A 25,982-nucleotide genomic window follows, 5' to 3' on the forward strand; every position below is an offset into this window, starting at 1 on the left:
AAGGTTCGCATATTGGACCGGTCTTTTTTAACTTGTTCATAAGAGATTTGAGTGATGTAATTGTTCATTCAAAACATCTTGCTTTTGCTTATGATGTTAAACTGTATATAAAGCCATTGAGTCATATCTTGATGCTGAGCTACTTCGATTGGATCTAAATAGTGTTGCTGAGTGGTGTAATAGCAATAGTCTGGAACTGAATTTAAAGAATTTTTTTGATGTTTGTATGAATTTGGTTTGGTCGTTCTAATAAAATTATGAATTATCAATACACAATCAACAATAACGAACTCAAGTCAGTTGATACAGTTAAAGATTTAGGTGTTCTTTTCGATACTAAGCTAACTTTTTTGCCGCACATTTTGGATATTATTAACAAAAGTATGCGTAGTCTTGGTTTTATCACTAGAAATAGTGTACATCTGTCACCTTACTATTTCAAATTACTTTATTATTCTTTGGTACGTTCCTTGCTTGAGTATGCGTCTGTAATTTGGTCCCCTTATTATGATTCTCATATTGAATGCCTTGAGGCTGTACAAAGAAGATTCTTAAGATCCCTTGCTTATAGAGCTGAAGTTAATATTTTTCGTAATTATTACATCGACTATAATGCTATCAGTGTTCAGTTTAATATCCCTAATCTTGAAGTCAGAAGGCATTATTCTGATGCTTTAACGTTTTATAAGATCTTAAATGGTTTATATCATTGTTCTACTGTCTTGCAAGTAATTCCTTTTAACACCTATTAAAGAAGGATCAACTCTTCTATGTTTCGTTTAGCCTTTCATTCGGCCAACTATGGGTTTTTTCTCCACTGACTAGGACTTCCGGCGGCTTACGGTCATTCAAATCAAAAATAAATAATTTTACACTTTAACCTACGTTCCTCGGATAGTGTTAAGTTTTTAGACCTGTTGATGATTGTTTTTTCAGAGGTTTTATCTTGGTATATTTTCTTTTTGTAATTCTAGTATTGTATTTATATATTTATATTGTTATATTATCAAGTATTTTGTATTATCTATTTTGTTTTTGTAACCTGGCTCTGCTGTATATTAAAATAAATAAATAAATAAATAAATTAGTTCTTCGAAACCAGTAGGAACAGAGCGATAAAATTTGTTGATAAGACTGGGAAATTAGTCGGAATTGTTAATGCTTGTAAAAAATTGATTGTTTTTATGAATATCATTTATAATTGTCAAACTTTCCATTTGCTTGTTAGCTGCATTTACAAGGCGATGACTATAATATAAATGTTTGGCTAACCTAATTAGTTTTTTGCGAATTGACTTATAATTGTTAAAATAGACAATGAAAGTGGTGATTATTAGTAAATTTACTAACGCAGTATAAATATTTTTATATAATAGTTTTGAACCTGCAGTAAACTATGTTTTTTTTTCGTTCTTGGAATTTTCCTTAGTGAAAGCATTTTCAGTATAAGGGGTCAAGTGGTTGTAAAACATTACTCCAACAAGTATTATTACATTATTGTTTAAATATATTGTAGTTTGATGAACTAAAACATTGAATCTATTTTTTTTTCGAAAAAAAATCATTGAGATATTATATACAATAGCATTATGACCTGATAGAGCAGCATCTATAACTAAACAATTAATCTAATTAGTGTTCAATTAATGAGAATGAAAACTCTGATACACAAGTTGCATATATAACATTTGTAAATTAAAACACTTAACTACATTAGTCAGTCTTATTGTTGCAAATAAAGCAGTCTGAATTTATATTAAAATTTTCAGACGGTATCACAATTGAAGAAAGAGGTAGCAGAGACAACAATGCTTCTAATCTAAATAAAAACACAGCAATTGCAGAAATGGGTGACCTATAACTACATACAACACGTAAGTATAAACTTGCCGAGAAAACAACAGCAAACTCAAAACTTTTTTCATTGTTATTTCTTAAAAACGATTGGTAATTAAAAATTCAGACTTCAGCAAGATCACGTAGCCACCTCATGTTAATTCTATTTCCTTAAGCCAATGTTCTGAAGTTAGTCACATGTTGGGATATTCACAAAGATCTAATAAAAAGTTAGATTCGTTTGACTTATTTCTTAGGGACTGGGCGTTTAAAAGAAGCTGAGAGAAAGTGTTAATTTTAGAATCTGCTATGATCTTTCTATGAAGTCTGACTGGTGTGAAGAGAATTTGAACTTACAGTATGCATTTCTGTAATGAATTAGTAGAATACTAGCATCTGAAACGTTTAACTAAACCCTCCAGTTTGCTTGTCAAGGTGGCATCTATAAAAATCAAATTTGTACTATGTCTTTGTAATATTTTTCGCATTAGCGTCTTACAAATTACTTTTTTTTTAATGAAGTATAATTATCATTAACATCTAAGAAACAAAAGTTGCCTTGTAAACATAAATTTAACCAATACATGTAGCTATTTTGCTGTTGAGAAAACGGGAATTCCAGCTGCACAGATCAAGAATTTTGCACAATAAGACATATGTGATCCACTATTATAGCACAGTATTAACTAATAGACATTTTTAAAATTCCACTAATACTGTAGCGTTTTTTTACCGTTCGATAGGCGTGAATTAAAACACTCGATAAATCAAAAATATTTAACTGATTTATTTAGACACTTACACTACTAAAAATGATTACTTACGACTACTATAAACATTTATCTACACCGTATTTACTGCTACTTATGTCCGATTTAAATATCGCGCCAATATTGCGATTTGAACTGTCAACTAGCTTCCTAGAGGTGACGCGGCTCCTTATCTACTCGACAGACCGTGGTTACGGAATATTCGTTAACTTTCCACGCGTCTCTAGAGATGTCGAGCGATGTGTCGACTTGCGTTATTCCGGAATGATGTCTATGTAGTATGCAATATCACTGTCTATTGAATTGAATTGAATTGACGAAACAGTGGGCTGCCAAGGCAGTTGTACATATAGGTCTCCTGATGGACCCGTCATGCCCTACCGGGGGTTACCAGAGCCCAACGGCCTTAGAGAAACCGATAAGGCTCTCTGGTCTGAAGGACTTAAAGTCGCTCGGTACACTGAAAGTGTTACCCAAGTATTTGAACCTGGCGCGCGTGAGTGCTGGGCACTCCCCGACTACATGGTCAACGGTTTCATCCTCCTCACAGCACCATCGGCATTCCGGGTTGTCCACAATACCGATAGTATGGAGATGGCTTCTTAAGTGCCAGTGACCGGTTAAAAGACCTGTCACTAGCCGAATTTCGCGTCTTTTTAGACGTAGTAGATTTTTGGTGAGACAGGCAGAGGGCCCACGGCCTGTCTCATACCAGGGGATTTAGTCCATCTTCGGTGGGTCCACTTGTCCAGCAGACCCTTCATTGACGCGACCGCAACGCATTTGGCGATACCAACTATGGGTTCCGGCCCCATCGGCCCATACAGTTGTATCAATATGCTCAGTGTCCGCAGCTTAGGATTTTCTGTCCGCATTTTAATACAGCGAATATTTCGGCCTGGAAGACAGTGGTGTGCTCCCCCAGCGAGTATGCCCTACTGGTATGTGGGGTCCCACCACAAAGCCCTGATCCAGCTCTGTTATTCTTTCTGGAGCCATCTGTGTACCAGATGGTCCCCCTATTTAGCAATGCAGGTCTGTTGGAATGCTGCTACTTCTCTCTACCTGCAATGTGCGTCACGAATCCCTCGCAGTCCACAGTCACTAGAGCCATGCAGTCACTGCCCATCAGAAGGAGAGGACATTCCTGTATGGCCCGTGACCAAATTTTTGCGTGACCGGACTCGCCAGCATGTAGTTCGCCGAGAACGTATAGCCTGTACGCAGTCCTCATTGCCTCGAATTGCACAACGAGGTCCAGAGGCGGAAGGCTCAGCAGAGTCTCAAGCGCTCTAGTTGGCGCCGTCTGCATGGAACCCGTTATGCTGAGACATGCAAGACGTTGGACTCGACGACGAATTTTCGCTTTCTCCAAACATGGCCACCAAACGTTAGCCCCGTATGTGAGAAGAGGTCTCACAATGCGCGAGTAGATCCAGTGGAGGATTTTAGGAGACAGACCCCAGGTATTGCCGAAAGCCCGCCTGCAAGCCCATAGCGCGCAGGTGGCCTTTTTCATTCTGGTGTCTGCATGATCGTGCCAGGAGAGTTTGGGATCCAACTTGATTCCCAGAAATCGAACTGTCCTGGAGTAATGCAGCTGCACGCCACCTAGATATATTACAGGGGGCGTGCCAAAGTTACGTCTCCTCGTGAATAGTAGGAGCTCTGCTTTTTTGGGGTTAATCCTGAGACCATCCAAGAGGCACCATATGTCCACCATACGCAGGGCTCTCATCATAGGGCCCCGCATTGAGACGGCGTCTTTCCCTGGGCAAAGGATTACCAGATCATCAGCGTAGGCCTGTGTGTATAGGCCAGTATTGTTTAAAAGATGTATCAGGCTGTCGACCACAAGGCACCACAAGGTAGAGGACAATACTCCTCCCTGCAGGCAGCTCCTAGCCGCCAACGTTTCGACAATCTCGTTGTTGAGCTGGGCAGATACATGACGTTTTGAGAGCATGGCCTCTATCCAGCTAACCAAACAGGATTCTGAGCCGCGGCTCTCGAGTGCTTGGCAGATTAATGCAAAAGGGGTGTTGTCGAACGCCCCTTCAATGTCTAGAAACGCACCCAGGCCTTGCCACTATCCAGAGCACATTCCACCTTCCTAACGAGGTGGTGTAGGGCCAGGTCCGTGGATTTGCCCGCCTGATAGGCGTATTGGTGAACATGCAGTGGATTGTTGACCAGGATGCTTTTCTTAAGGTATCGATGAATCAGCCTCTCCATCGCCTTCAGCATTAAGCGGGTAAGGCTGATAGGTCGGTATGATTTGGGATCTGTAAAATCGCTTTTTCCGGGTTTCGGAATGAAGACGACTTTCACGTGACGCCATAACTTTGGGACGTAGCCCTGAGCATTACGACCTGAATAGTCTGACTATGTGTGGGGTTAGTACTTCTAACCCGTTTTGCAAAAGGTATGGATATAATCCATCCATGCCCGGAGATTGGAAGGGGGGGAATGTCTTGATTGCCCATTTTACCCTCTCGTAGGTAATTATTTTCTTCTAGCAGTCTCGAACTCTAAGCGAATCGGAGCCCGAGAACAGCTAGGAGGATCGCGAGATGAGTTAAAGTCTGGGAAGTGAGTGCGCAGCATGACCTCCAGTGACTCCCGCTCATTGGTAGTAAAGCCGCCTTCTGGAAGTAACAGCAACCCCAATTTAGTTCCAGGTCATCACTGTCTATACCCAGTAGGAAGTTTTAATTAATTACATGTAGCCTTTTACACATTTCAAATTAATCAAACCAGATGTATTCAGAGCAATTTTATTTTAAAAGCTTAGCAGAGGGCTTTCGGCGTATGAGCCATCATCAGTGCTCACTGAAATAAGTTGGGTGTTATATGCGTAAAAAACATTATAGTAAAAGGTGAACGAATGGAATGTACTCACTTGTCAGTTAAGCCCAGAAGTTTACCATAGTGGGAACACATTTGATATTATTAAAATTATGCATTACATTTAGACAGACTTAAGACTATACAAAACACTAAACAGGACGAACAGTATTTAAAAAAGGGACAACGTTGGTCTCCTTTGTGTTTTGTTTACATTTTATTGTGGTTTCTTAGATGGCGGGAAATACTATGTCAAATTAGGTTAGCCTACAGTTAATTTCACTTTAAAATTAATATTTATATTATGCGAACCTATCAGAGTGGTAGTAGCGACAGATCGGTCTAGATGTCATTATCGTAAATGATGTGCGGTAGTGCGAGTTGGTTATAACTTGGTGGCACAAATTAGACCACAACAGTGAATTTTTGTTCTGATAAGGAAATTGTTATCCTTTAAGGATGTATTTGATGTTTGATTAATTTGTATTGTCCTTCGAGCAACACAGCCACTTCCGTATTCTTTTACACATTTAACAATAAATTTTGCACTAAAAAAAATTAAAGACTTGCTGAACAGAATTGCACCAAACACATTAATTAAATTCAAATAATTTATCGTTAAAATCTATAACACCCGGAGTAGATTTTTATATGTATACGTTCATGCATTTAACAATCGGACGAGGACTGTATCTGGCGTGAAGTATATTCTAAGTATAACTAACTAAAAAAAAAAACATATTATTTACCCTATTACTATCCACTCCCTCGACCAACGCCCTGGTTCTCTCAGTAGCCTTAATGGTAGTCTTCAAGACTCCATCCACGTACACGTGGTAACTTTCGATCTGATTGGGTCCGACGTTCTCCGGAGCGGTCCAGCTGATCAGCACGCTCTTGTTAAGCTGCCTCTCGAGGGTCAGCTGACGTGGTGCTGGCACTAGTACGGAAAACAGCAGATCAGCTATAGGGGTGAAACTCTAAGTTTAGTTCTAAGTGCCTAGTAAGCTTGCCGTGATATGGCCCTCTATCGGTCCTTTTAAGCGTTATAATTGCCAAAGTTCGTAACGGGTTAGAACAACATGTCTATGGTGCTTGGGGTGTCAATCTTCCATAATGAATAAAATAATTAATTGAACGTTAAAGGTTTCAGCAATTGGTGGTCAGGCATGGCGTTCTTTCTATATTGAATCTCTTAAAAAACTATTCATACCAGATTTACAAAATAAATATTAAAGTTTTCCTAATTTAATTGTTTACATTTTAACCAATGAAAGTACCCAAATGTTGTACCAGAACGGACTAGACAAGAAGCTTCTTATGACAGTACACCAGCAATATGTAGAGGTATATGACAATATGCGGAGAAGTATAAAAAGAGCCGCAGAAGAAGCAGTCGGGCTAAAAACTGCACAGCGTAGTAGGAAACTCTGGTGGGATGATGAGATTGAAGAATTGGTATATTAGAAGAAAAAACTCTATTAAAAATTGTTGAGCACCTAGCACCAGGAAGGCAGAGACCAATATTTAGAAGTTAAAAGAATAACCAGAAGAACTATAAATATTGCACAGAAAGAGATGTGGACAAGTATAGGGAAATTAATACCTATATTAGGCGGAAAAAAAGTACTTAGAATGCTTGAAATTCATGAAAAACTTAAAGTCTGACTCAAAACAATAAGGCAAATATCCAAATGATACTAACAAAGAAATGTACCGATCACTATCAAAAGCTGTTGACTGGCAACAGAAAAGAATATTTGTTGAATACACCTACAGATGTGAAACAATTATGACCAAATCAAGAATGCAGTACGAAATTTAAAACATGGTCGCGCTACAGGTCTAGAAGGAATTCTTGCTGAACTATCAAATGTAAGTTAGAACAACTGTTTCAACAACTCACTTGATCATCAACCATTACGTATATGGGGAGCCTGCCCATGCAGAATGGAAAAACGCATATATATCATCTACCCATAAGAAAAAAAAGGGCAGCTATCAAGCAAATAACTCATCTTATGTTCATAAATTTCCGTAAAGCCTATGATACCGTCCCTGTTAGGAACTTGTGGAAGGTTTTACAAAAAACCGATCTTAGTCACTTTCTAATAAATGCTTTCAAGAACCTGTACGATGGAACATCAACAAGAGTAAAACTCGGTAATAACTTGTCAAGGAAATTCCCGGTAGGTAAAGGTTTATCCTAAAGTTGCTGTGCATCATCTACATTGTTTAAGATCTATGTAGCGTGAGCTCTGTACCAATGGAAGAGAAAGTGTAATGGGATAGAAATAATTGGAGACATTTGTTTTTATACTCTACAATTTGCTGGTGATAATTCAGTAAAGACCACTTACAATATATAGCAGGCAAATTGCAGGAAGATATAATAACTGGGGACTGGAAATAAACATACAGAAAACGAAATATGTCCCCATAGGACCAGTTCCATTTAGCATCCAATTAGATTTAGATGAAGTACTAATTGCAACGTTTACAAGTATCTTGGTGTAGAATTTGACTCGTCTGGAGCCAGAAGAATTTTAGGATGTCTCAATGGTGTACTATGGAGTAGCGAAATTAGAAAATAACGTAAATACAACATACATGAAATACGCATTAAAATCAGGTTAACTTATTGAGCAGAGACATGGAGAATAACGGAACAAAATTGAAGAAAACTTAAAGCGACTAAAATAGATAGAATCCGAAATAACGACGTACGATAACGAATAGTAATAGAAGGTTTAATAATGACAGATGTAGATCAAAAATAGCTAATATGGTAAGAACATACCCAAAGGATTAAAGAAACAAGCCTGCCTAAAATTGCCATGAAATGGGTACCACCAAATCGCAGAAAATGAGGGAGACTGAAGAAAATTTAGACACAAGCATAAAGGAAGCCATGAGTACCAGAGATGTAAGAGAGCAACAGTGAAACAACAGAAGTGAATGGAAGCTAGGCATCGGTTAACGACGAAAGACGTTTTGAAACCGATGTTTCTAATTCAATGCTTTACAAACTTTGTTTTTGACTCAGAATGTTAAATCCAAGGTTTTCTGAGCTACGAATAAAATAATGCAGACTTACCAAGTAATGGTTTTGAGCCTCGAGATGACATTCCCCAATAGAAAATTAAATAATTCAAAATATATTTATCTCAGATCTATAAAATAATGAAAGTCAATAAATGGACATCACAATCAACATCTTTTTTAAATTATCTCCCAGAAGATTTGCACGCTTGGACGTCCCTAGCTGATTACAACAATAGAATCGTGAGGAATCAAATGGACTTTGTGATGATAAATAGAAGATACCTCAAGGCGGTTGTCCCTTGTAAGAAGTCAGCGAACATCCGATCACAGCCTGCTACTAGCTCGTACTAAACTTCGACTAAAGAAAATATTTCCCTCGAAAATTGCTGACATTCGGAAACTTAAGCAGGACAACGTAACAAAAAAAGAGAGGCTAAACAATGAACTCAAAACCATATCCGAAAACAGCAACCACGAAACCGAAAAACCCGTGGAATATAATAAAAATATCTATAACCTCTGTGACAGAAGAAGAACTAAGACCGGATAGGATAGTAAAAACACAACAACTCTATCTTGGAACATGGAAAGAATATAATACAGAAACCGGGATAATACATAATACAAGGGTCTACTTGGAAGAGTCCGAAGAGCAACTAAAGAGGCTAACGAACGCTGGCTACTGGAAAAAAGTGTCGAAATCGAGATCTTGCAAGACAGCTTTAACCTTCATAAGAAAATAAGGGTAGCAACAGGAAGATATCAAAAAACGTGGTTCAACTCCTAGACTCGAATGATAACATCATTACCGAGACTGATAAAAAACTCATGAGATGGAAGCAGTACATGGAGGATCTTTTCGGAGACAACATCGGAAATGTGCCCTCAGTGAGAGGCGAGGGAGGGCCTATCATCAGACAGGAGAAAGTTGATTTCGCTATCAAACGAATAAAAACAACAAAGTCAACACACAGAATAGTCCTCAAACTACTTGATCCGGAATAGATAAAATTGTTGATTAACCTCTTCAATAAAAGCTTTCTTTAATAGGTCAAGCACGCATATACAGATTGGTGAATAGATCACTACACATTAAAGTTCCTAACAGGCGCGATGTTGAAATGCCGTCGCCGCGATAGTACGCTGGTGTTACTAGATAGTACGCTCGATTATTTGAAATTTTATTTTAGTAATCGTCTAACGTCGGTGAGGGCTGGATCTTCAAAAAAATATTACGCGGCATTGGTATAATATTTGTCGAATGCAGGAATTACATGTGTAAAACCCGCATAGATTCGTAATTACATTTTTTTATGCTATGCATTGCATATTGAAGATTAAAGCGTTGTTCTTATTAAAATAAAATATAAACTCCAATAAAAATAGAATGTAAACATTATAAAAAAATTCTAAATAATAAACCAAAAAGACCTCTTTAGTTAAACAAAAGGGTAGCCTATCGTAAAAGCTGTTTCTTACTCCCAAAAAAGTTTAAGATAAAATGGAAGTGATTGATTTTGTTTTTCAACTCCTCTAAATTTGTTGGCCTACTACTACGATGTTTATAAAATAGTCTCGTTAAGATAACCCTACAAATAAAAGTCATTTGGTGAAAAATCGGGAGATCTTGGAGGCCATTTAATATTGCCAGTCCCACTAATAAAGCGGTTAGGAAAAGCATTTGTTAAAAATTCTTTTACTCTAATCGCAATATGAGCAGGACAGCCATCTTGTTGAAAATAGGTTGATCCCAGGTATAGATAAGGAAGAATTTGGTTTTGTAGCAACTCAAGATATTCTTCGGCGTTCAAAGTACCATCAATAAAAAATGGTCCAATAATATGGTCGCCCAAAATACCAGCCCAAACATTAAACTTTTGGGGGTACTAAATATGGAACTGAAAACTTCTGTGCTCGTTTTCTGAGATTAGTAACGAACAATAAAAGGATTATGTTTACCATGCAATGGAAAAAATACTCATCTAAAAACCAAATATTATTTCATTTTTTATATTCATTTTTATTTGCCTTTTCCATCATAGTTTCAAAAATGCCATTCTTCGCCACTGGCCTTCAGAAAACACCTCTTGAGCTTTGCAATATTTAAAACATTTGTATCCATGATTTTTTTCCAAATGCTGGTCACAGTTTTATGGTGCACAGCTAGTTCCTCTCCAACACTTCTGATCGATCATGTTGAATCCAAAAGTAAAACACTTGAACACAGTATTTGTCAAGAACGATTTGAGTTGCCAGCGGGAGGAAACGCTTGAACCTGCGGACAACGACGTCGTGTGGTTCAAAATAATAGCCAGTGGTGCCACGAAATTTATCTGCTGTATCTACAGACCACCAAGCGACACCCAATATAGACGGCTCTTTTTGAACCTGGTTGATTGAATTAAGCATCTGCAAATTGCCTACCCAAGCGCAGAAATCATCGTCATGGGTGATTTTAACGTTCACAATATCAACTGGCTGCGCTTCTGCAACAAGAACGACGATGAAAGACAAGAAGCTGAGCTATTTGCCACCATATGCGGGCTTACGCAGCTTGTGGAGGAACCTACCAGAATCCCCGATCGAGACGGCGAGTTCGCGAGTCTCCTAGATCTGGTCTTGGCTTCAGATCCTGACTCGTACACAGTATTAGTACATGCCTCCTTAGGAACATCGGACCATAAATTGATAACAGTCTCTTGCCAGTTGGAGGTTAAAACGCAGGATCCTCCGATGCCGCGGAAGGTATGGCACTATAAATCAGCAGAGTGGAACCATGTTCGGGAATTTTATCGCTCATTCCCTTGGAAAGAAGTCTGCTTTAGAAACAATAACATCTCAGAATAAGCAAACCAAATTACAGAGACGATCTTGGCAGGCATGGAAGCTTATATCCCTTTTTCTACTAAATGCAGATCAAACAATAAGCAATGGTTCAACCTGAATTGCAAAAAGGAAGTAAACACTAAAAACGCAACATATCGCAAATGGCGTCAACATCCTTCCATCGAAAATCGGAGGAACTTTTTAGCCTCCAGAATTAGCTGCAAGCGAATTATTGATGAATGCCAAGAGAGTCACAGGATCAAAAACAAACTGCTAAACTGCCCAAATGGAACAGGATCTTTCTGGTCGGTATCGAAAGGCGTTAGTCAAGGATTTGCTAAGTCGGCCTTATCACCCCTAATAGCAGATAATGATTTTATCGCGGTAACAGCAAGGGAAAAAGCCAACTTACTGGGTAAACTCTTCGCGTCCAATTCTACTCTGCACTCGCAAGGCAAAACGCAGGTGAATTCATCGATGGGAGAAATTTCGTTTCCCCAACGAATTATAAATAAAATTCTTAAAAGCGTAGACACCAACAAAGCTACTGGACCCGATGGAATTCCAGCCCTAATACTAAAACGTTGTGCAGACGAATTGACTCCTCCCTTATGCAGACTGTTTACGGCATCATATAAACAGGGCCAATTTCCAACAAGCTGGAAAACTGCTCGAGTGCAAGCTGTACCCAAAAAGGGTAAGAAGACGATGCCCTCCAATTACCGCCCGATTGCACTAGTTCCAGTAATATCGAAGATTATGGAGAAAGCAGTCAACCAACAACTGTTAAGATATCTGGAATCATCTGGACAAATCAGCGATCATCAATACGGCTTCCGAAAGCTTAGATCCACCGGCGATCTTCTGGCCTACATCACACACTTGTGGACGGAGGCCATGGAGAAGCACAGCGAGTCCCGCTCAGTCGCTTTTGACATTTCCAAGGCATTTGACAGAGTGTGGCATGACGGACTACTAACCAAGCTCTCCTCAATCGGCATACAAAACTCATTATTGAATTGGATCAAAAGTTTTCTTGAACAACGAACAATCCAAGTAGCCGTCGATGGATACCTCTCCGACAAATTTAACATTAACGCTGGAGTCCCTCAAGGATGCATTCTATCCCCCACCCTTTTCTTGGTATACATCAGCGATTTGCTAGGAACCACTGTCAATCCAATCTACAGCCTTGCGGACGATAGCACACTTATTTCCACCTTTAAGTCTGCCAAACCAACGACAACCGCAAGTTCTCAGAATCTTAGGGAGCAACAAGTAGCTTCAACAAACAACGATATTAGAGCAATCTTGGAGTGGGGCGATAACAATTTGGTCAATGTTAACGCTAAAAAAACGCAGGCTGCAGTATTTACGATGAAGACTAACCTTGGTGGCCCGGAGCTGGTTATGGCAGGGAAAACATGGCCAATGAAATCATCTTTACATCTTCTAGGAATCGAGGTCACCAACAGTGTGTCTTGGCATGACCACGTTGCCGAGGTCGCCAGGGCGGCTTCCAAAAAACTCGGAGTGCTTTTCAAAATGAAAAAACTGTATACACCAGAACAGCTGCTGACTCTTTATAAGGCTCAAATACGCCCTTCCCTCGAGTATTGCTCGCATGTCTGGAGCTCTGCATCCAAGCATAGTTTAAAGCTGCTGGATTCTATACAGAAGAGGACTATTCGTCTTATCGACAAACCAGAACTGACAAAGAGTCTGGATAATCTGGAGCACAGGAGAAAAGTGGCTGATCTCTGTTTATTCTACCGTTATTATCACGGTAAGTGCTCCTCTGAGCTGGCAGGCCTGATTCCACCCAGGGCTGTTCCGGCAAGAAGGACGCGTCTAGCAGTTGCGGCTCATCAACATCGAGTCCACCTGCCTACCCCAAGGACGTCGCTGTATCGGGACTCATTCATCTAGAGAACATCTTCTTTGTGGAACGGGCTTCTACCTCACATATTTCCCGACGCATACAACCTACAGCGATTCAAGATAAATGCCCACAAATATCTTCGCGCAAGCACCACTCCAAGATTGACATAGGACTTTCCTCTTGTGCTTGTGTTTACCATTAAAAAAAAACTACAAACCATTTTTTTCCCGCCGTTCTATCTTCTGGACCATTTTAAAACGTGGTTCGCTTGAAAAGCTTTGATGTGACAATTTCTACACTCTTGGAGGCAAAAAGATATGTCAAACATAGACACGACACTTAAAATAGTTTCAGCGCAAGGAATCGCTCTATTTTCAAAATTTACTGAGAATAAATCCCATTGTGCTGCCGAATTGCCTCCATAAAACCATTTAATCAATTAAACTTGTTCGGAAGGGGTATAAGCAACCATAATGATAAATATTTAAAAAAAATTAAATAGCGCTTTAAGACTCAATAGTGCAGTATGCAATCAAAAAGCAGCAAAATGTGGTCTGCTAATTGTGCCGTTCCAAAAATATCAAATCAGACGATCGGATTCGCCGTACCGCTAATCAACCAAAAAGTAAGTAAGAAGCGGTGTTGCCATTTATAATGCCTATGTGTAGTCTTCTATTCGCCAACATATATATCAAACTCAATGAGAGAATACGCCACATACAGTTTAGTTTCTGGAAGGGACTTGGCACTCAAGAGGCCTTGTTCTTCATACAGGTTCTGATTCAATAAGCATAGGACATGAATGTCGTCTCATCAAAACGTCTTTACAAACCTACAAACATAGATTTTGAAAAAGCCTTTGATAAAGTCCAACATGGTAAACCTATCTCAAGCCTACGTCGACTCAGGAATCGACGATAGAGACACAGATATAATATTAAAGCTATACTTGCAACAAAAAGCCATTGTTCGAGTCGGCATCTTAATAAGACGAATGAAATAACTGAGGTTTGCCAAGTAATGGCTCTTTGCCTTAAAACGAGTTGTCTGTCTAAAATGTTAAATATTTCAGCATCTATTGATGCCAGATCCATAAAATAAACTTTAAAATGTTCATAATTCAGTCATTTACAAACTTAATTCTTGACTCAGAACATTAAATCCAAGATTTTATGAGTTAGGAATAAAATAAGTCAGACTTATCAAGTAATGGCTCTGAGCGTCGGGACATCATTCCTGGATAAATAGTAAAATATTTCAAAAACTATTTATTCCAAATCAACAAAATAATTTTTAAAGTTCTTAAAGTATTTATTTTATAAACATCAGTAATTCAGAAGGTAAACTTAAGAATTTATGAGTTAGGAATAAAATAATTGAGGTTTGTCAAGTAATGGCTCTTAACTCTTAAAGGACTTACCTCTATAAAATGTTAGTTATCTCAAAATCTATTCATCTCAGATCTACGCAGTAAACTTTAAAATATTCATAATTAAATTCTTGACTCAGAATTTGAAACTCAAGATTTTATTAGCTATGAATAGGATTATTCATATTTGCCAAGGAATCAAAATTCTCTCTGATATATAGATTAAGTAAGCCAAACATTCGAAATCTCGATTTGGAGGAAAATAGCATGACATCACTACGAAATCCTCCATCTCGGCGATCACGTAGCCCTGCCCTCTATGACACCCGAGTACCGGGAGATCGCGATTTACAGCCACAAAGCAATCATACATTTGGTCACAGTATTCCAGGTTCATCTTTCTGTTTGGCTCTTGTCCGATTACTATATCAATATTTTCTTCCTCGCAGTGCTTAAACAGCAAGTCGTGTGCTGCTTTGCGTCTGTTTAAATTTAGCTGTATGAATCTTAAAGTCTTTGTCTTGGTTGTAGGCTTAGACGCAATTTTGAGAAGTAGCTGCCTCTGTTGCTTCTATCCTCTTCCTCGTTGTAGACAGAGCTCTTCTAAAGAAGCTACATCTTCCACTGCCAGTTTTGTGCCCCTCTTTGTTACACATAGAGCACTTCGGTTCATTTGGGCAATCTTTGGCTACATGGCCCTCTTCAGCGCAGCAGAAGCAGTTAAAGCAGCAGCCTTTTCTATCTATTCCTTGACAATCTCTCTCTTGATGGTCATAGCCCCAGCATTTTCTACATTTAGTGACGTTAATCCTTCGATCCACGTAGCATATTACTACTCCAATTTTAATTCTCTTCTTTAGTAGCAGTGATTGCGCATCTTCTTTCCTGATAGTTAGGGTTATGGTTTGTGTGTTATTGAGAGAAGGTCTTAGTTCAGACAGCCTATGTGGTTTTGTGCTGAAGTCTTCCACATGTTCTTCCAGGGCAGCTATCACCTCTTCTTTCTTGGTTAGGGCATCGATGTTTCTTATGTGTAGCACTTCTGCTCTAGCCAGTGCGTCGATTTTCTGTATGTTTGCGTTTCCTTAATCGTTTAATTGTTCCAGTGCGTTGCATATTTTATTCAGAACTTCTTGTTTTTTTTTCTGTAGCTATCAATGGTTTTCCGTCTCTAGTACTTTGTATATTTGTGATTCCTTCAGTTATGTTATTGTTTTTAAGTACCCTTTTGACATCTTTTAATGCTTCGTTGAAATTTTGATTTTTATGTTCGATAACGACTGCGTATGAGTTCCTCTCCCTAGTTTTAGTCTGTTCCGTCACATTTGCCCACGTTTTGTGTTTTAATGCTCCATAGTCAGTGTGTATATTGTTACTTTTGTCGTGGCTTTGTGAAATATAATTTCCAGCATCTTCCTGAAGGTTTCGGTATCTGTCCCCTCTATCTCATGGAAGGCCACCCGGTCATCTGTTTGAGTTTCTTCCCTTATTTTCTTTAAAGTATTCCACATCTCTCGCTCTGTAGAACGCTGCATTGCCTTTATTACTTTTTGTCCCGTATATGTGTTCTTTGATTTAATTAAGGTGCGTAGTTCTAATACTTCAAGATTTTCTTGGGTTTCCAAGATAGCAGGATATTTTATTCGTATAGTCGCTGGATGCCGTGCTGCATTTCTTAGTCCTGGGGTCCGACCACGACCACCTTCAACGTGTCAGATTTTGTGTCTAGTGGATTTCCTTCTTTCAGGTCTGTATTTATGTATACGTGACTTTCCCAATTGGCGTTTTGTGTGCTCATGAAATCATGGAAATCTGTCACGCCATCTAGAGTTTTAATTGGTCCTTCTATGCTTATGGTTTGTGTACATGACACTTTGGTGTTCATGGTAATTTTCGGGTCTGTTTAACATTCAGCCTCGTACATCATCTTATCCGTCTGATATTTATGATTGAATCTCTAATATAAAGATTTCAAAATGTTTATAACTAATTTGGTTATAAACAAATAAATGTAATTACTCAGAAGGCTAAAATTGGGAATTTATGAGTTAGAAATAAAATAATTGAGGTTTGTCAAGTAATAGGTATTTATCTTTAAAAGACTTGCCTTTATAACATTTTAAAAATCTAAGAATCTACTCATTCCAGATCTAGAAAATAAACATCAAAATGTTCAAAATCTAGTCCTTTATGAACTTTGTCTTCGACTCAGAACGCGTAAGTCAACATTTAATGAGCTAGGAATAAAATAATTTGCCAAGTAATGGCTCTGAGCCTCAGGACGAGATGCCTGGATAAAAAAATTAAATATCTCGAAAACTACTTATCCCAGATAATAATATATAAATTTTAAATTGTTTACAATAAAATTCTTTATAAATTTTATTAATGACTCAAAATGCGAGAAAAATCATAAGAGTTAAAGAAAAAATTTATTAAAGTTATAATCATTAATTTAGATCTAATAAGACAACTACGTTGTTGAACTAGGTTGATTGTAAATTTCAAATGTTCTGATTTAAATTTTAAAGTTCTTTTTGCATTCTTAATTAAAAACGCCAACGGTAACGTTTTTGATTTCTCGATTTTAATTTTTGTTTCTTTTTTATAATATTGTTTAATGTTTTTCGTTTGTTTTTTAGTATGATTTTTTTGTATGCTTTTTACCTGTAGAAGAAAAATAGTTTTATTTTCATTTTTGTAATTGCAATTTCAATTTCTTAATTTTAGTTTTAAATTTTAGGTTTAGATTTTTCAATTTCATCCAATTCTCACTTGAATTTTCAAGCTTTTTTGAAGTTAAAATTTAAACATAATTTTTTTTCTCATGTTATTTTTAAACTAAATAAAATCCTTTATTTACTTTTAATTAGCGATTAAAAAAAAGTATATAATTTATTGACATTTATACTTTGATTTTCGACTTTTTTAATTAAATATAGTGACCACTACAAATTTAAAAACTCTAATTCGGGCATGAAACCTTAACTCTTTGCACTAATTTTAACTAATTAATTATGTGCTAACTATGTGCTAAATGGTTAATAAGAAAGGAGGAGCTAAATCACCTAATGTAAGCTGAAGCGAAGCAATTTGTCAATTTAAAGTGGTGTGGAAAATGTGATTAAGTTACTAAATCTAAAGCTCCTAAGGCTAATTTTAAAACTATTTAACGCTTAAAAGGCTAGATATCGGGCTTAAAACTAACTAATTAATTTTTTTAATTAATAAAATGTCCTACAAAAAAAATGCAATGCAAGCAATAATTTTCCCTTATATAATAAATCCAACAAAAATGTCCATATATAAGCTTATAAAGGGCTTATTTATGTACATAATTTGTATAAAATCTAAAGGCTAACATAACCTCGACAGGTCAACGGGGGTACTCACTCTGGTGTAACTGGACTGTGTGTTTGCAACCGGGTGTTAAATGTCAATGTTATTATTTTGTTCTTTAATAATAATTTAATGTGAAAAGAATAAACTAATGTGTTAAACATAAAATTAACGATGTGCTAGTAAGATGCCTTAAATATTTTTTTAGGAAGCAATAATTGGAACATTACCCAAACTTCCATACACATGACCACTCTTTAAGCAACCTTACCAGCAAAAACTTCTTAAAATATAAAAATGTGTCTGATATAAAATTAAATTATGCATCTATTATTAAAAAAAAGGATAAATCTAAAATTCACATGCAATAATAATGGTCCTACCTGTCTCACCTTCGGGTCCTGTCGTGTCGTCCTCTTGCTGTTCGGAGATTTCCGCTAGCTCGTTAAGTCTGGCAACGTCGGCCGCGAAATTTTCCTGGTTTATCTCTTCTTCGCGCAAAGTTGACAACACCGCCTGGTGGAATTCTAAGAGATCATCCCCTAAAGATATAATGGTTATTCGGGATGTTTCTGACAAATTGAAAGTGCTGACCTATTAGACGTTGTACGAAATGGGCTGGAACTAATCCCCTTCTGCCGTCCAGGAGTTCGGCATCCAGGTATCCACCTGGTCCCATGGGTTCGCCCCATACAAGGAGATAGTCTCCTGCTACTATGCTCAGTTCTTCTTCGGATTCCGGTTCGGGTTCGTATGAAAACCTTTTAAAGTAATTTGTATATATAATTTAATTATATTAATTGTAGAAATTTAGAAAGAGTTTTGAATATGGTTTATTTTGCTGTTTTGAAGTTTTTTTACTGCAAAACTGGATATTTTTTTAATATTAAAAAATCAATCTTAAATCTCTAGGTTTAATTGAATGGAATCAATTTTAATGTCAAAATCAAAAATACAAATTATACAATTTGGAGTTAATGGAAACAAAAAACTCTGCCAAAAAAAACCAAAAATTTCTTCTTCAATTTTTCATTGAAAATTAAATTTTATATTTTCTTTTAAAAATTATATGGTAACGTTTTTCCATGTTATATTCATGACGTATGTTGTTTTTTTTTAATTAATTATTTAATTAGTTAATTAATTGTTGCGGTAATTAACTTTTTTTTCTTAATGATGTACATGCAATAAATTATGGTGGACGCCTATGTTTTGCAATTTATGTAAATTTTACGGTTAAGGTTAAGCCAAGGGTAGGATTTAAATTGTTTCATTTAAATTGACAAATGCTGAATCATACGTTCAGTTAAATTAATTAAAAAAATTGTATACAGATTTTCAAGTGTCTGGGCTGGGTTGATTTCCAGTTGGACATTTTTTGGATTTTTTAGGAAAAAATAAGTTCTCAAAAATATTTTTTTTTATTCTTCATTTTTATATATATTCTTATTATGCAATTTTTAATAGGAAAAAAAACTCTTCAATAAAATGTGTTTTTCAAAATTCTTGTTATTTGAAAAACGCTAAAATATGCTTTTAATCGATATGATAGAAGAATATACACAGAAATGTTGAAAAGTCTCATTCGAGTGATTTTTGAGTTATACGCATGTTTAAAAAAAAGTCGTCAAAAATGTTTTTTTCCAAAATTCTTTACGTTTTTTAAAAAATCCTGATCTAATTGACTTAACTAGAAAATATGCACAAAAGTTTTCATATGAGTTGCTTTATTTTGCATTTTTAGAAAGAAATAATCCATTTTTTTTTTCTCAAAATCTATTTTTGACAAACGCTTAAGTATTTGTAGTTAATTCATTTAAATAGGAAATATGCACAAAAATTTTAATTTTTTCAAAACTCTTTTTATTTAAAACTTATTTTTTTAAAAAACGATGAAATACGCATTTATTCGATTTAACAAGAGAATTTGCACCAAAATTTTAAAAAGTCTCTTTTAAGCGGTTTCTGAATTATAGGCTTTATTTTGAATTTTTGGGAAAAATATTTTTTCAATTAATTCTCAAAAAAAAACTGTTTTTTTTTCAAAATTCTTCACATTTTTTTGATAGTGCTGAAATACGTATCCAACCGATTTAATTAAAGAATACGCACAGGAATTTTCAAAAGTCTAATTTGAGTCGTTTTCGAGTTATGGTTTATTTTTTAATTCTTCGAAGTATTTTTATTTTAATTTTACCATTTTGTTTTTCTTTTAAATTTTTAAGCTCTTGTTTGATTAAACTAAAATAATTTTTTTTAATATTTAAATTTATATATTTATTTATTTCAAAATTTAAATTTTCAGATTTTTGAACTTTTTTATATTTTTTGGAAATTTCTATTTAAATTATAAAGTTCAAACTTAATTTTCCTTTTAATTTTTGACTTTTGATTTGATTTTCTTTTCAACATATTCATGGATAAAGTTTTTGATTTTGTAAATTTTATTTTACTGATAAGACTTTTTTAAATTTTCTACTTTTATCTTTTTTTCGTTTTGATTTTCAATAAAAAAAAATTTTAAAATTTTTTGCACACTTGGCTATTAATTTTTGAATTTTGGATTCATTTTTTATTTGCAATTTCAATTTGATATTTTCAGCTTGTTTATGTTCAATTTTTGAAATGTACTTAAAATTTTACTTTTTTTGTTTTTGCAGCTTTAATTTCAAATTCAAAACCTTGATTTTTTTCAAAATATATTTTTTACTATAAATTTAAATTATTTGTTTATTAATTAATCTATTAGTTATTGTTAATCTATTAGTGAGTGATTTTTGACATTGAGATTTTAGTCATTACATAAAAATTTCTATATCTTACATCGTTTAAGATTAGATTTTTAAAATTTAATTTTCCTAATTATACTTTTTTACATTTCTTATTACATTTCTTATTTGAATCTCAAAGTTCAAATTAATTTTTTTTTTGAATTTTTACGTCTTTATGATGAGTTTAAATTTTTGATCTTATAAATTTTATTTCTCAGATAAGATTTATTTCTAATTTTCTTAATTTTGTTTTTTTTTAACCTTCAGTAAACATTTTAAAATTTTATTTAATTTTTTTCTGTTTTGATTATAAATTTAAAAAATTAAATAAATCTAATGTCGAATTTTACACTTTATTGCATTTTGAATAGTTAAATTTAAATTTCAGTTTTATTTTTATTTTCCAGTTTCAATTTTTACGTTTTCTTAGGTTCAATTTTCGAAATAATTTAAACATTTTCAAGTTCCGAATTTCAATTTTATGCATTTTTATATTGAGATTTTCGGATTTTCAACAAGAATTCTCAAAAAAGAATTCTTCAAGAAGTATTAATTCGATATTTGTTAATTAATTCGATATTTGTTATTCCTGCTTACGAAAGTAGGTTATAATAGGGTTTACAAAAATATTATAATTTCATTGAACTTTGTAAAAATGTATTGTATTTTATATGTAGCTTTTTTTATGCTAAATAAAGATTATTATTATTATAATTTTAATTTTAACTTGCAAATTTATATTTTTTCAAATAAAAGTAGAAATTTTTTATAAAGTTCAATTTTTTATTACTAAATTTAGAGTTGGAAATATTGAACTAAAAATTTGAACTTTCACTTTTGAACATTCCATTTCTTTTATTTGAATATCTTAATTGTTTTTATATAATTATATAAATGTTTTATTATATTATATTTTTTTATATATTTATAAAAATGTGTATATATTTATTTAAAAAATGAATCTAAATTTTGGAAAAACCAGCCATGTGGATACATACATATACAGTGTGGTGACTTTAACTGGAATAAATTCAGTTAAAACTAATGAAAATTTATCTCGCAAAATACCTGAGATCCGTCGATTTTTGTTTATTTTTTTTCACAGTTCAACATAGTTTTTGTATTTTTTCACCTACAGGGGGGGTCCAAATTAACCACAACTTTTTTTTTCAAATGGAAAGCCACTTTTTTTAAACTCTTATTGAAAAGAGCCCTTTTTCTTGATTAAATTGCCCTATTTACTTTTGTGATTATCTAAAGGAGAAATACGAAAAAAAAATAAAAACCATTAAATTATTAAAAGTTGCGTTTAATGTATAAGATGCTCAAAATAAGCACCATTTACTTGTTGGCAAAGCCCAAGACGATAATAAAATTCGTTTCTGACATTTTCTAACACTTCTGGAGATATTTGTCGGATTTCTTGCCTAATACGTTCTTTGAGTTCGTATAGGTTTCCTGGTTTGCTCATATAAATTTGACTTTTCAAATGTCCCCACAAAAAAAAATCAAGTGGGGTGAGATCGGGAGAACGTGCCGGCCGGTCGGACCGCCGAACGGTCGATTGCACCCCTTCTACCAATCCATCTGTTTGGAAAATTGTCATCTAAATACTGGCGTACATTACGGGCATAATGTGGGGGAGCACCATCTTGTTGCATCTAGATTCTTGTCTTACGTTCCAGTCTTACTAGTTACTGTTCAAGAAATTCTAGATATCTTTCCCCAATTAAAGTATCATTGAAGAATATGGGCCCTATAACTTGCCTGCCAATTATGCCAGCCCAAACATTAGTTTTCTGCAGATATTGTGTATTAGTTTCCCTTACCCAGTGTGGGTTCTCGTCAGACCAGTAGCGACAGTTTTGCTTATTAACATGGCCATTTAGAGTGAATGTAGCCTCATCAGAAAAAAGGATCCACTCCGAAGATATGCGATTTTCGCAATGGCGTTCTACATTAATTCACAGAACTGAACTCTGCGATCTGGATCGTCTTCCAATAACTCTTGAACGGGTTGCATTTTATAAGGTCGTTTGTTTGCACTTTTTAAAATTTTTAGCACAGATTTATGATGAATAGAGTTTTCGCGAGCTACTCTTCTGTCTGCAGTTACCGGATTTTCTTCCATCGCTAACAATACATTTATTTGGGTGTTTTCATCGATTTTAGAAGACCTTTGTCTTGAACATCTCTCACTTCTCGAAATCTGCTTTCGATTTTACTAACCGTACCTTGGTTAATAGGTGGCAAATCTGGATATTTCTGCCTAAATAAGCGGACAACCTCTAGCTGAGTACGACTTCTGGCCCCATAACCAATCATCATTAAGATTTCAATCTTGTGGGATTCGAATAAATAAGGCATTTTTTCAATATAAGTTAACTTATTTAACAACTGGTTGAAATTCACTTTAACAGTGACACTACAACAATGTCAGGAAATGTCTCGATACCAATAAAATAAACAAACACGCCATAAATTTACCAACACAAAATATTTCGAGACTTTTAATAATTTAATGGTTTTTATTTTGTTTCGTATTTCTCCTTTAGATAATCACAAAAGTAAATAGGGCAATTTAATCAGGAAAAAGGGCTCTTTTCAATGAGAGTTTAAAAAAGGGCTTTTCATTTGAAAAAAAAAAGTTTGGGTTAATTTAAACCCCCCCTGTAGGTGAAAAAATACAAAAACTATCTTGAAATGTGAAAAAAAATAAACAAAAGTCAACGGGTCTCAGGAATTTTGCGAGATAAAATTTTATTAGTTTAACTGAATTTATTCCAGTTAAAGTCACCACACTGTATATTATATATTGAATATTTTTAGAATCATTAAAAAATCAATTTTTAATAATAAAATATATAATTTTTACTGTCTTTATATCAATTTTAACATCTTTATATTTGATTTTCTGGGTCTAATTTCTTGTCATTTAAATATTAACATCGGAAATGGAAATTTGGTAATATGTAGTCGAGCAAATCAAAAACCTTGATTTTTCAATGCCAAATTAAAATTTATATTTTTATAATCTTTAATATAAATTTTAAAATTTTATTTACATTTGTGCCAATTGATTTTTAATTAAAAAATATTTTAAATGCAATTTAACACTTTATTGTATTTCGAATGCTTGGCTTAATTTTTACATTTTTTTGGGCTCAATTTTTGAAATAAATTTAATAAATTATTTTATATATAATATTTGTAATTTGTAATTTTTAAGTTCCAATTTTGATTATAAAATTTTACTTTTTTTTGAAAATTTCAAATTCGAAGCCTTGAATTTTTCGCATACATTTTTATAGGGAGATTTTAAGATCAATTTTAAGATAGAAACTATTGAGTTTGTCCTTCTTATTTCGTCCTTTGTCTAGTTAAAGTTTTACGGTTTAATTTTATTTTTTTTAAATAGGTTTGCTAAAAAGTTTTTTTTTTAATTTGTGAAATTGGCAATATTGAATTTTAAATTTGAACTTGCCTTTATTTCATTTATAGATCTAGATTTTTTGTATTTCATTTAATTTTTATAATTTCTGTTATTAACCTAATCATTTGTCATATAAATGTGTTAGTAGATATTTAAGATATTTTTAGATATTTAGTAAATATTTTCTAACAGTTTACATAATGAATAAAAAAATAATTAAGATTTTAATTACAGTTAAACAGCCTTGTAAGTATCTAAATTTTTAAATTGAAATTTCTGATATCAGATTATATTAGTTTGATTTCTATTACATTTAAAATTTTTCATGTCTAAAATTACATTTTGTAGAAAATTCAAGAATCTACTATTTTAGTATTATGTACTTTTAATATCTTAAGGTATTTTTATATTGTATGAGTATTATTTTTATTTATTTTATTTTTCTTCCATGTTTCCAAATTTTATGTTATTTTTTAAATTTGATTTTGAGAAATAACTTTTGTTTCTTTTAGGTTTGACTGTTGATTTAACCTTAATTTAAATTTCGATTTATTGCAATTCTTAGATTGGATTTTTTACTTTCTTGTATTTTTTACGGGAGTTTTTATTTGAACTTTTTTTCGATAAATCTTTTATAATTTTCAAAATGTTAAATTAAGTTTTTTAGATATCAAATTATATTATGTTTTTTTGCATTTCAATTAAACCCAATTTAATAATTCCGTCGGTTCATCTTTGTTTAACATAGTGACTGTCCAAAAACCTTTAATTTTAATCTTGATTCGTTCACTCTTTCTAACAAAACAAAATAGAAAAACACTCTCACCTAGCAATATAAACAGAACACCGTCCTTTTCCAGGTATATCCAGCATATCCACCTGTCCATCACCCTGCATCTGTTGACCATTAAGAAACGACGTCCGATCGCCAGTTTGCAATCCACCACCAACACCACCACCACCACCGCTCCAGTCCGAATCCAGGCCATCTGTAAGAAGCATGCGAGCACGCAGGTCAGTAATGCCAGTGGTGCCAGTCCAGGGAGGGGGGTGTGGGGTAACCGGGGTGGCAACCCTGCGTTGTCCTGAGGAAGGAAACAGGATCCAGGGATCAACGATAGGATGATAGTTTTCTTTTAAGATGATTATGAAGGAAGGAACGGTGAAGAAGAAAATGTGTCGTGATGGTGTAAGATTTGTTGTATTTTTTTTTTGTTACTAACCCAGATCAACTTCGTCCATCGCTTTCAGTTTAATGCTCATCGGTGTCGCCCCCAAACTGTTAAAGTGTGAACTGAGCGGGTTGGAGAAGGTTACTGCGTTGGTGTAACTGGTGGTGACTATCGGTAACGGATTGGAGAACTGGTTAAGGGCCGAGTACTGGTTCAATGTGCTAGTTATTGGATTGTTATAGCTCGGGTTATTGTAGGAGGATACTTGTCCTGAAATATTTTGGTTAGTTTATTAGTTGGTGATGTTGGGTTGATTTTACCTAAAATTCTGTTGGAGTTTGTGGAGACGAGAGCGTTGGAGAATGTGGCGTTTGCCATGGAGCTGGTCGCATAATTGCTCTGTGGTACTATGGAAGTTCCTAGTCCGGTGGAAGGGAGGGAGGTTCCTATCACGTTTGTTCCTAGGTTTGACATTGGTTGCATCGATAAAGTTCCTAAAAAAAATAAAGATTATAAATGTTTGAGGTTATAATTGTTAAAGGTTAAAATTTTGTTTAATGTTAGGCTTAAATTATGTGTTTTTAAAGTCGATTTTTAATTTGAATATTTGAATCAGATGTTTAATTTCTTTCTTAAATTTTTAGGTTAAAATTTAGGTTTTTAATGTAATTTACTTAAGCCCAAATTTAAGC

At 34.6% G+C, this 25,982-nt stretch overlaps 1 protein-coding gene and 1 long non-coding RNA gene across 12 annotated transcripts in view; one reads left to right on the top strand and one right to left on the bottom strand.

Moving 5' to 3' along the window:
* LOC126749541 (uncharacterized) overlaps positions 1–25,509 on the top strand; it is a 44,354-nt gene extending 18,845 nt beyond the window's left edge. Inside the window, exons 2-4 of the long non-coding RNA XR_007665123.1 lie at positions 1,770–1,874; positions 24,979–25,307; positions 25,370–25,509. This is a non-coding gene — a long non-coding RNA (uncharacterized LOC126749541). The remainder of the gene's footprint in view (positions 1–1,769; positions 1,875–24,978; positions 25,308–25,369) is intronic.
* The window catches only part of LOC126749487 (RIMS-binding protein 2), a 159,680-nt gene that overhangs the window by 80,560 nt on the left and 53,138 nt on the right, over positions 1–25,982 (bottom strand). For 7 of the 11 annotated variants that reach the window (XM_050459198.1, XM_050459238.1, XM_050459250.1 and 4 more), the window contains 6 exons: positions 25,611–25,784; positions 25,342–25,560; positions 24,945–25,203; positions 18,509–18,675; positions 18,298–18,456; positions 6,203–6,417 (listed from right to left, as the gene is read on the bottom strand). In XM_050459198.1, the coding sequence (XP_050315155.1) occupies positions 6,203–6,417; positions 18,298–18,456; positions 18,509–18,675; positions 24,945–25,203; positions 25,342–25,560; positions 25,611–25,784 (1,193 nt within the window). The remainder of the gene's footprint in view (positions 1–6,202; positions 6,418–18,297; positions 18,457–18,508; positions 18,676–24,944; positions 25,204–25,341; positions 25,561–25,610; positions 25,785–25,982) is intronic. The other 4 variants (XM_050459211.1, XM_050459206.1, XM_050459234.1 and 1 more) reach the window with 3 other exon arrangements.

The sequence above is a fragment of the Anthonomus grandis genome, chromosome 2, assembly GCF_022605725.1.
Source record: "Anthonomus grandis grandis chromosome 2, icAntGran1.3, whole genome shotgun sequence".
Classification (NCBI taxonomy): Eukaryota; Metazoa; Arthropoda; class Insecta; order Coleoptera; family Curculionidae; genus Anthonomus; species Anthonomus grandis.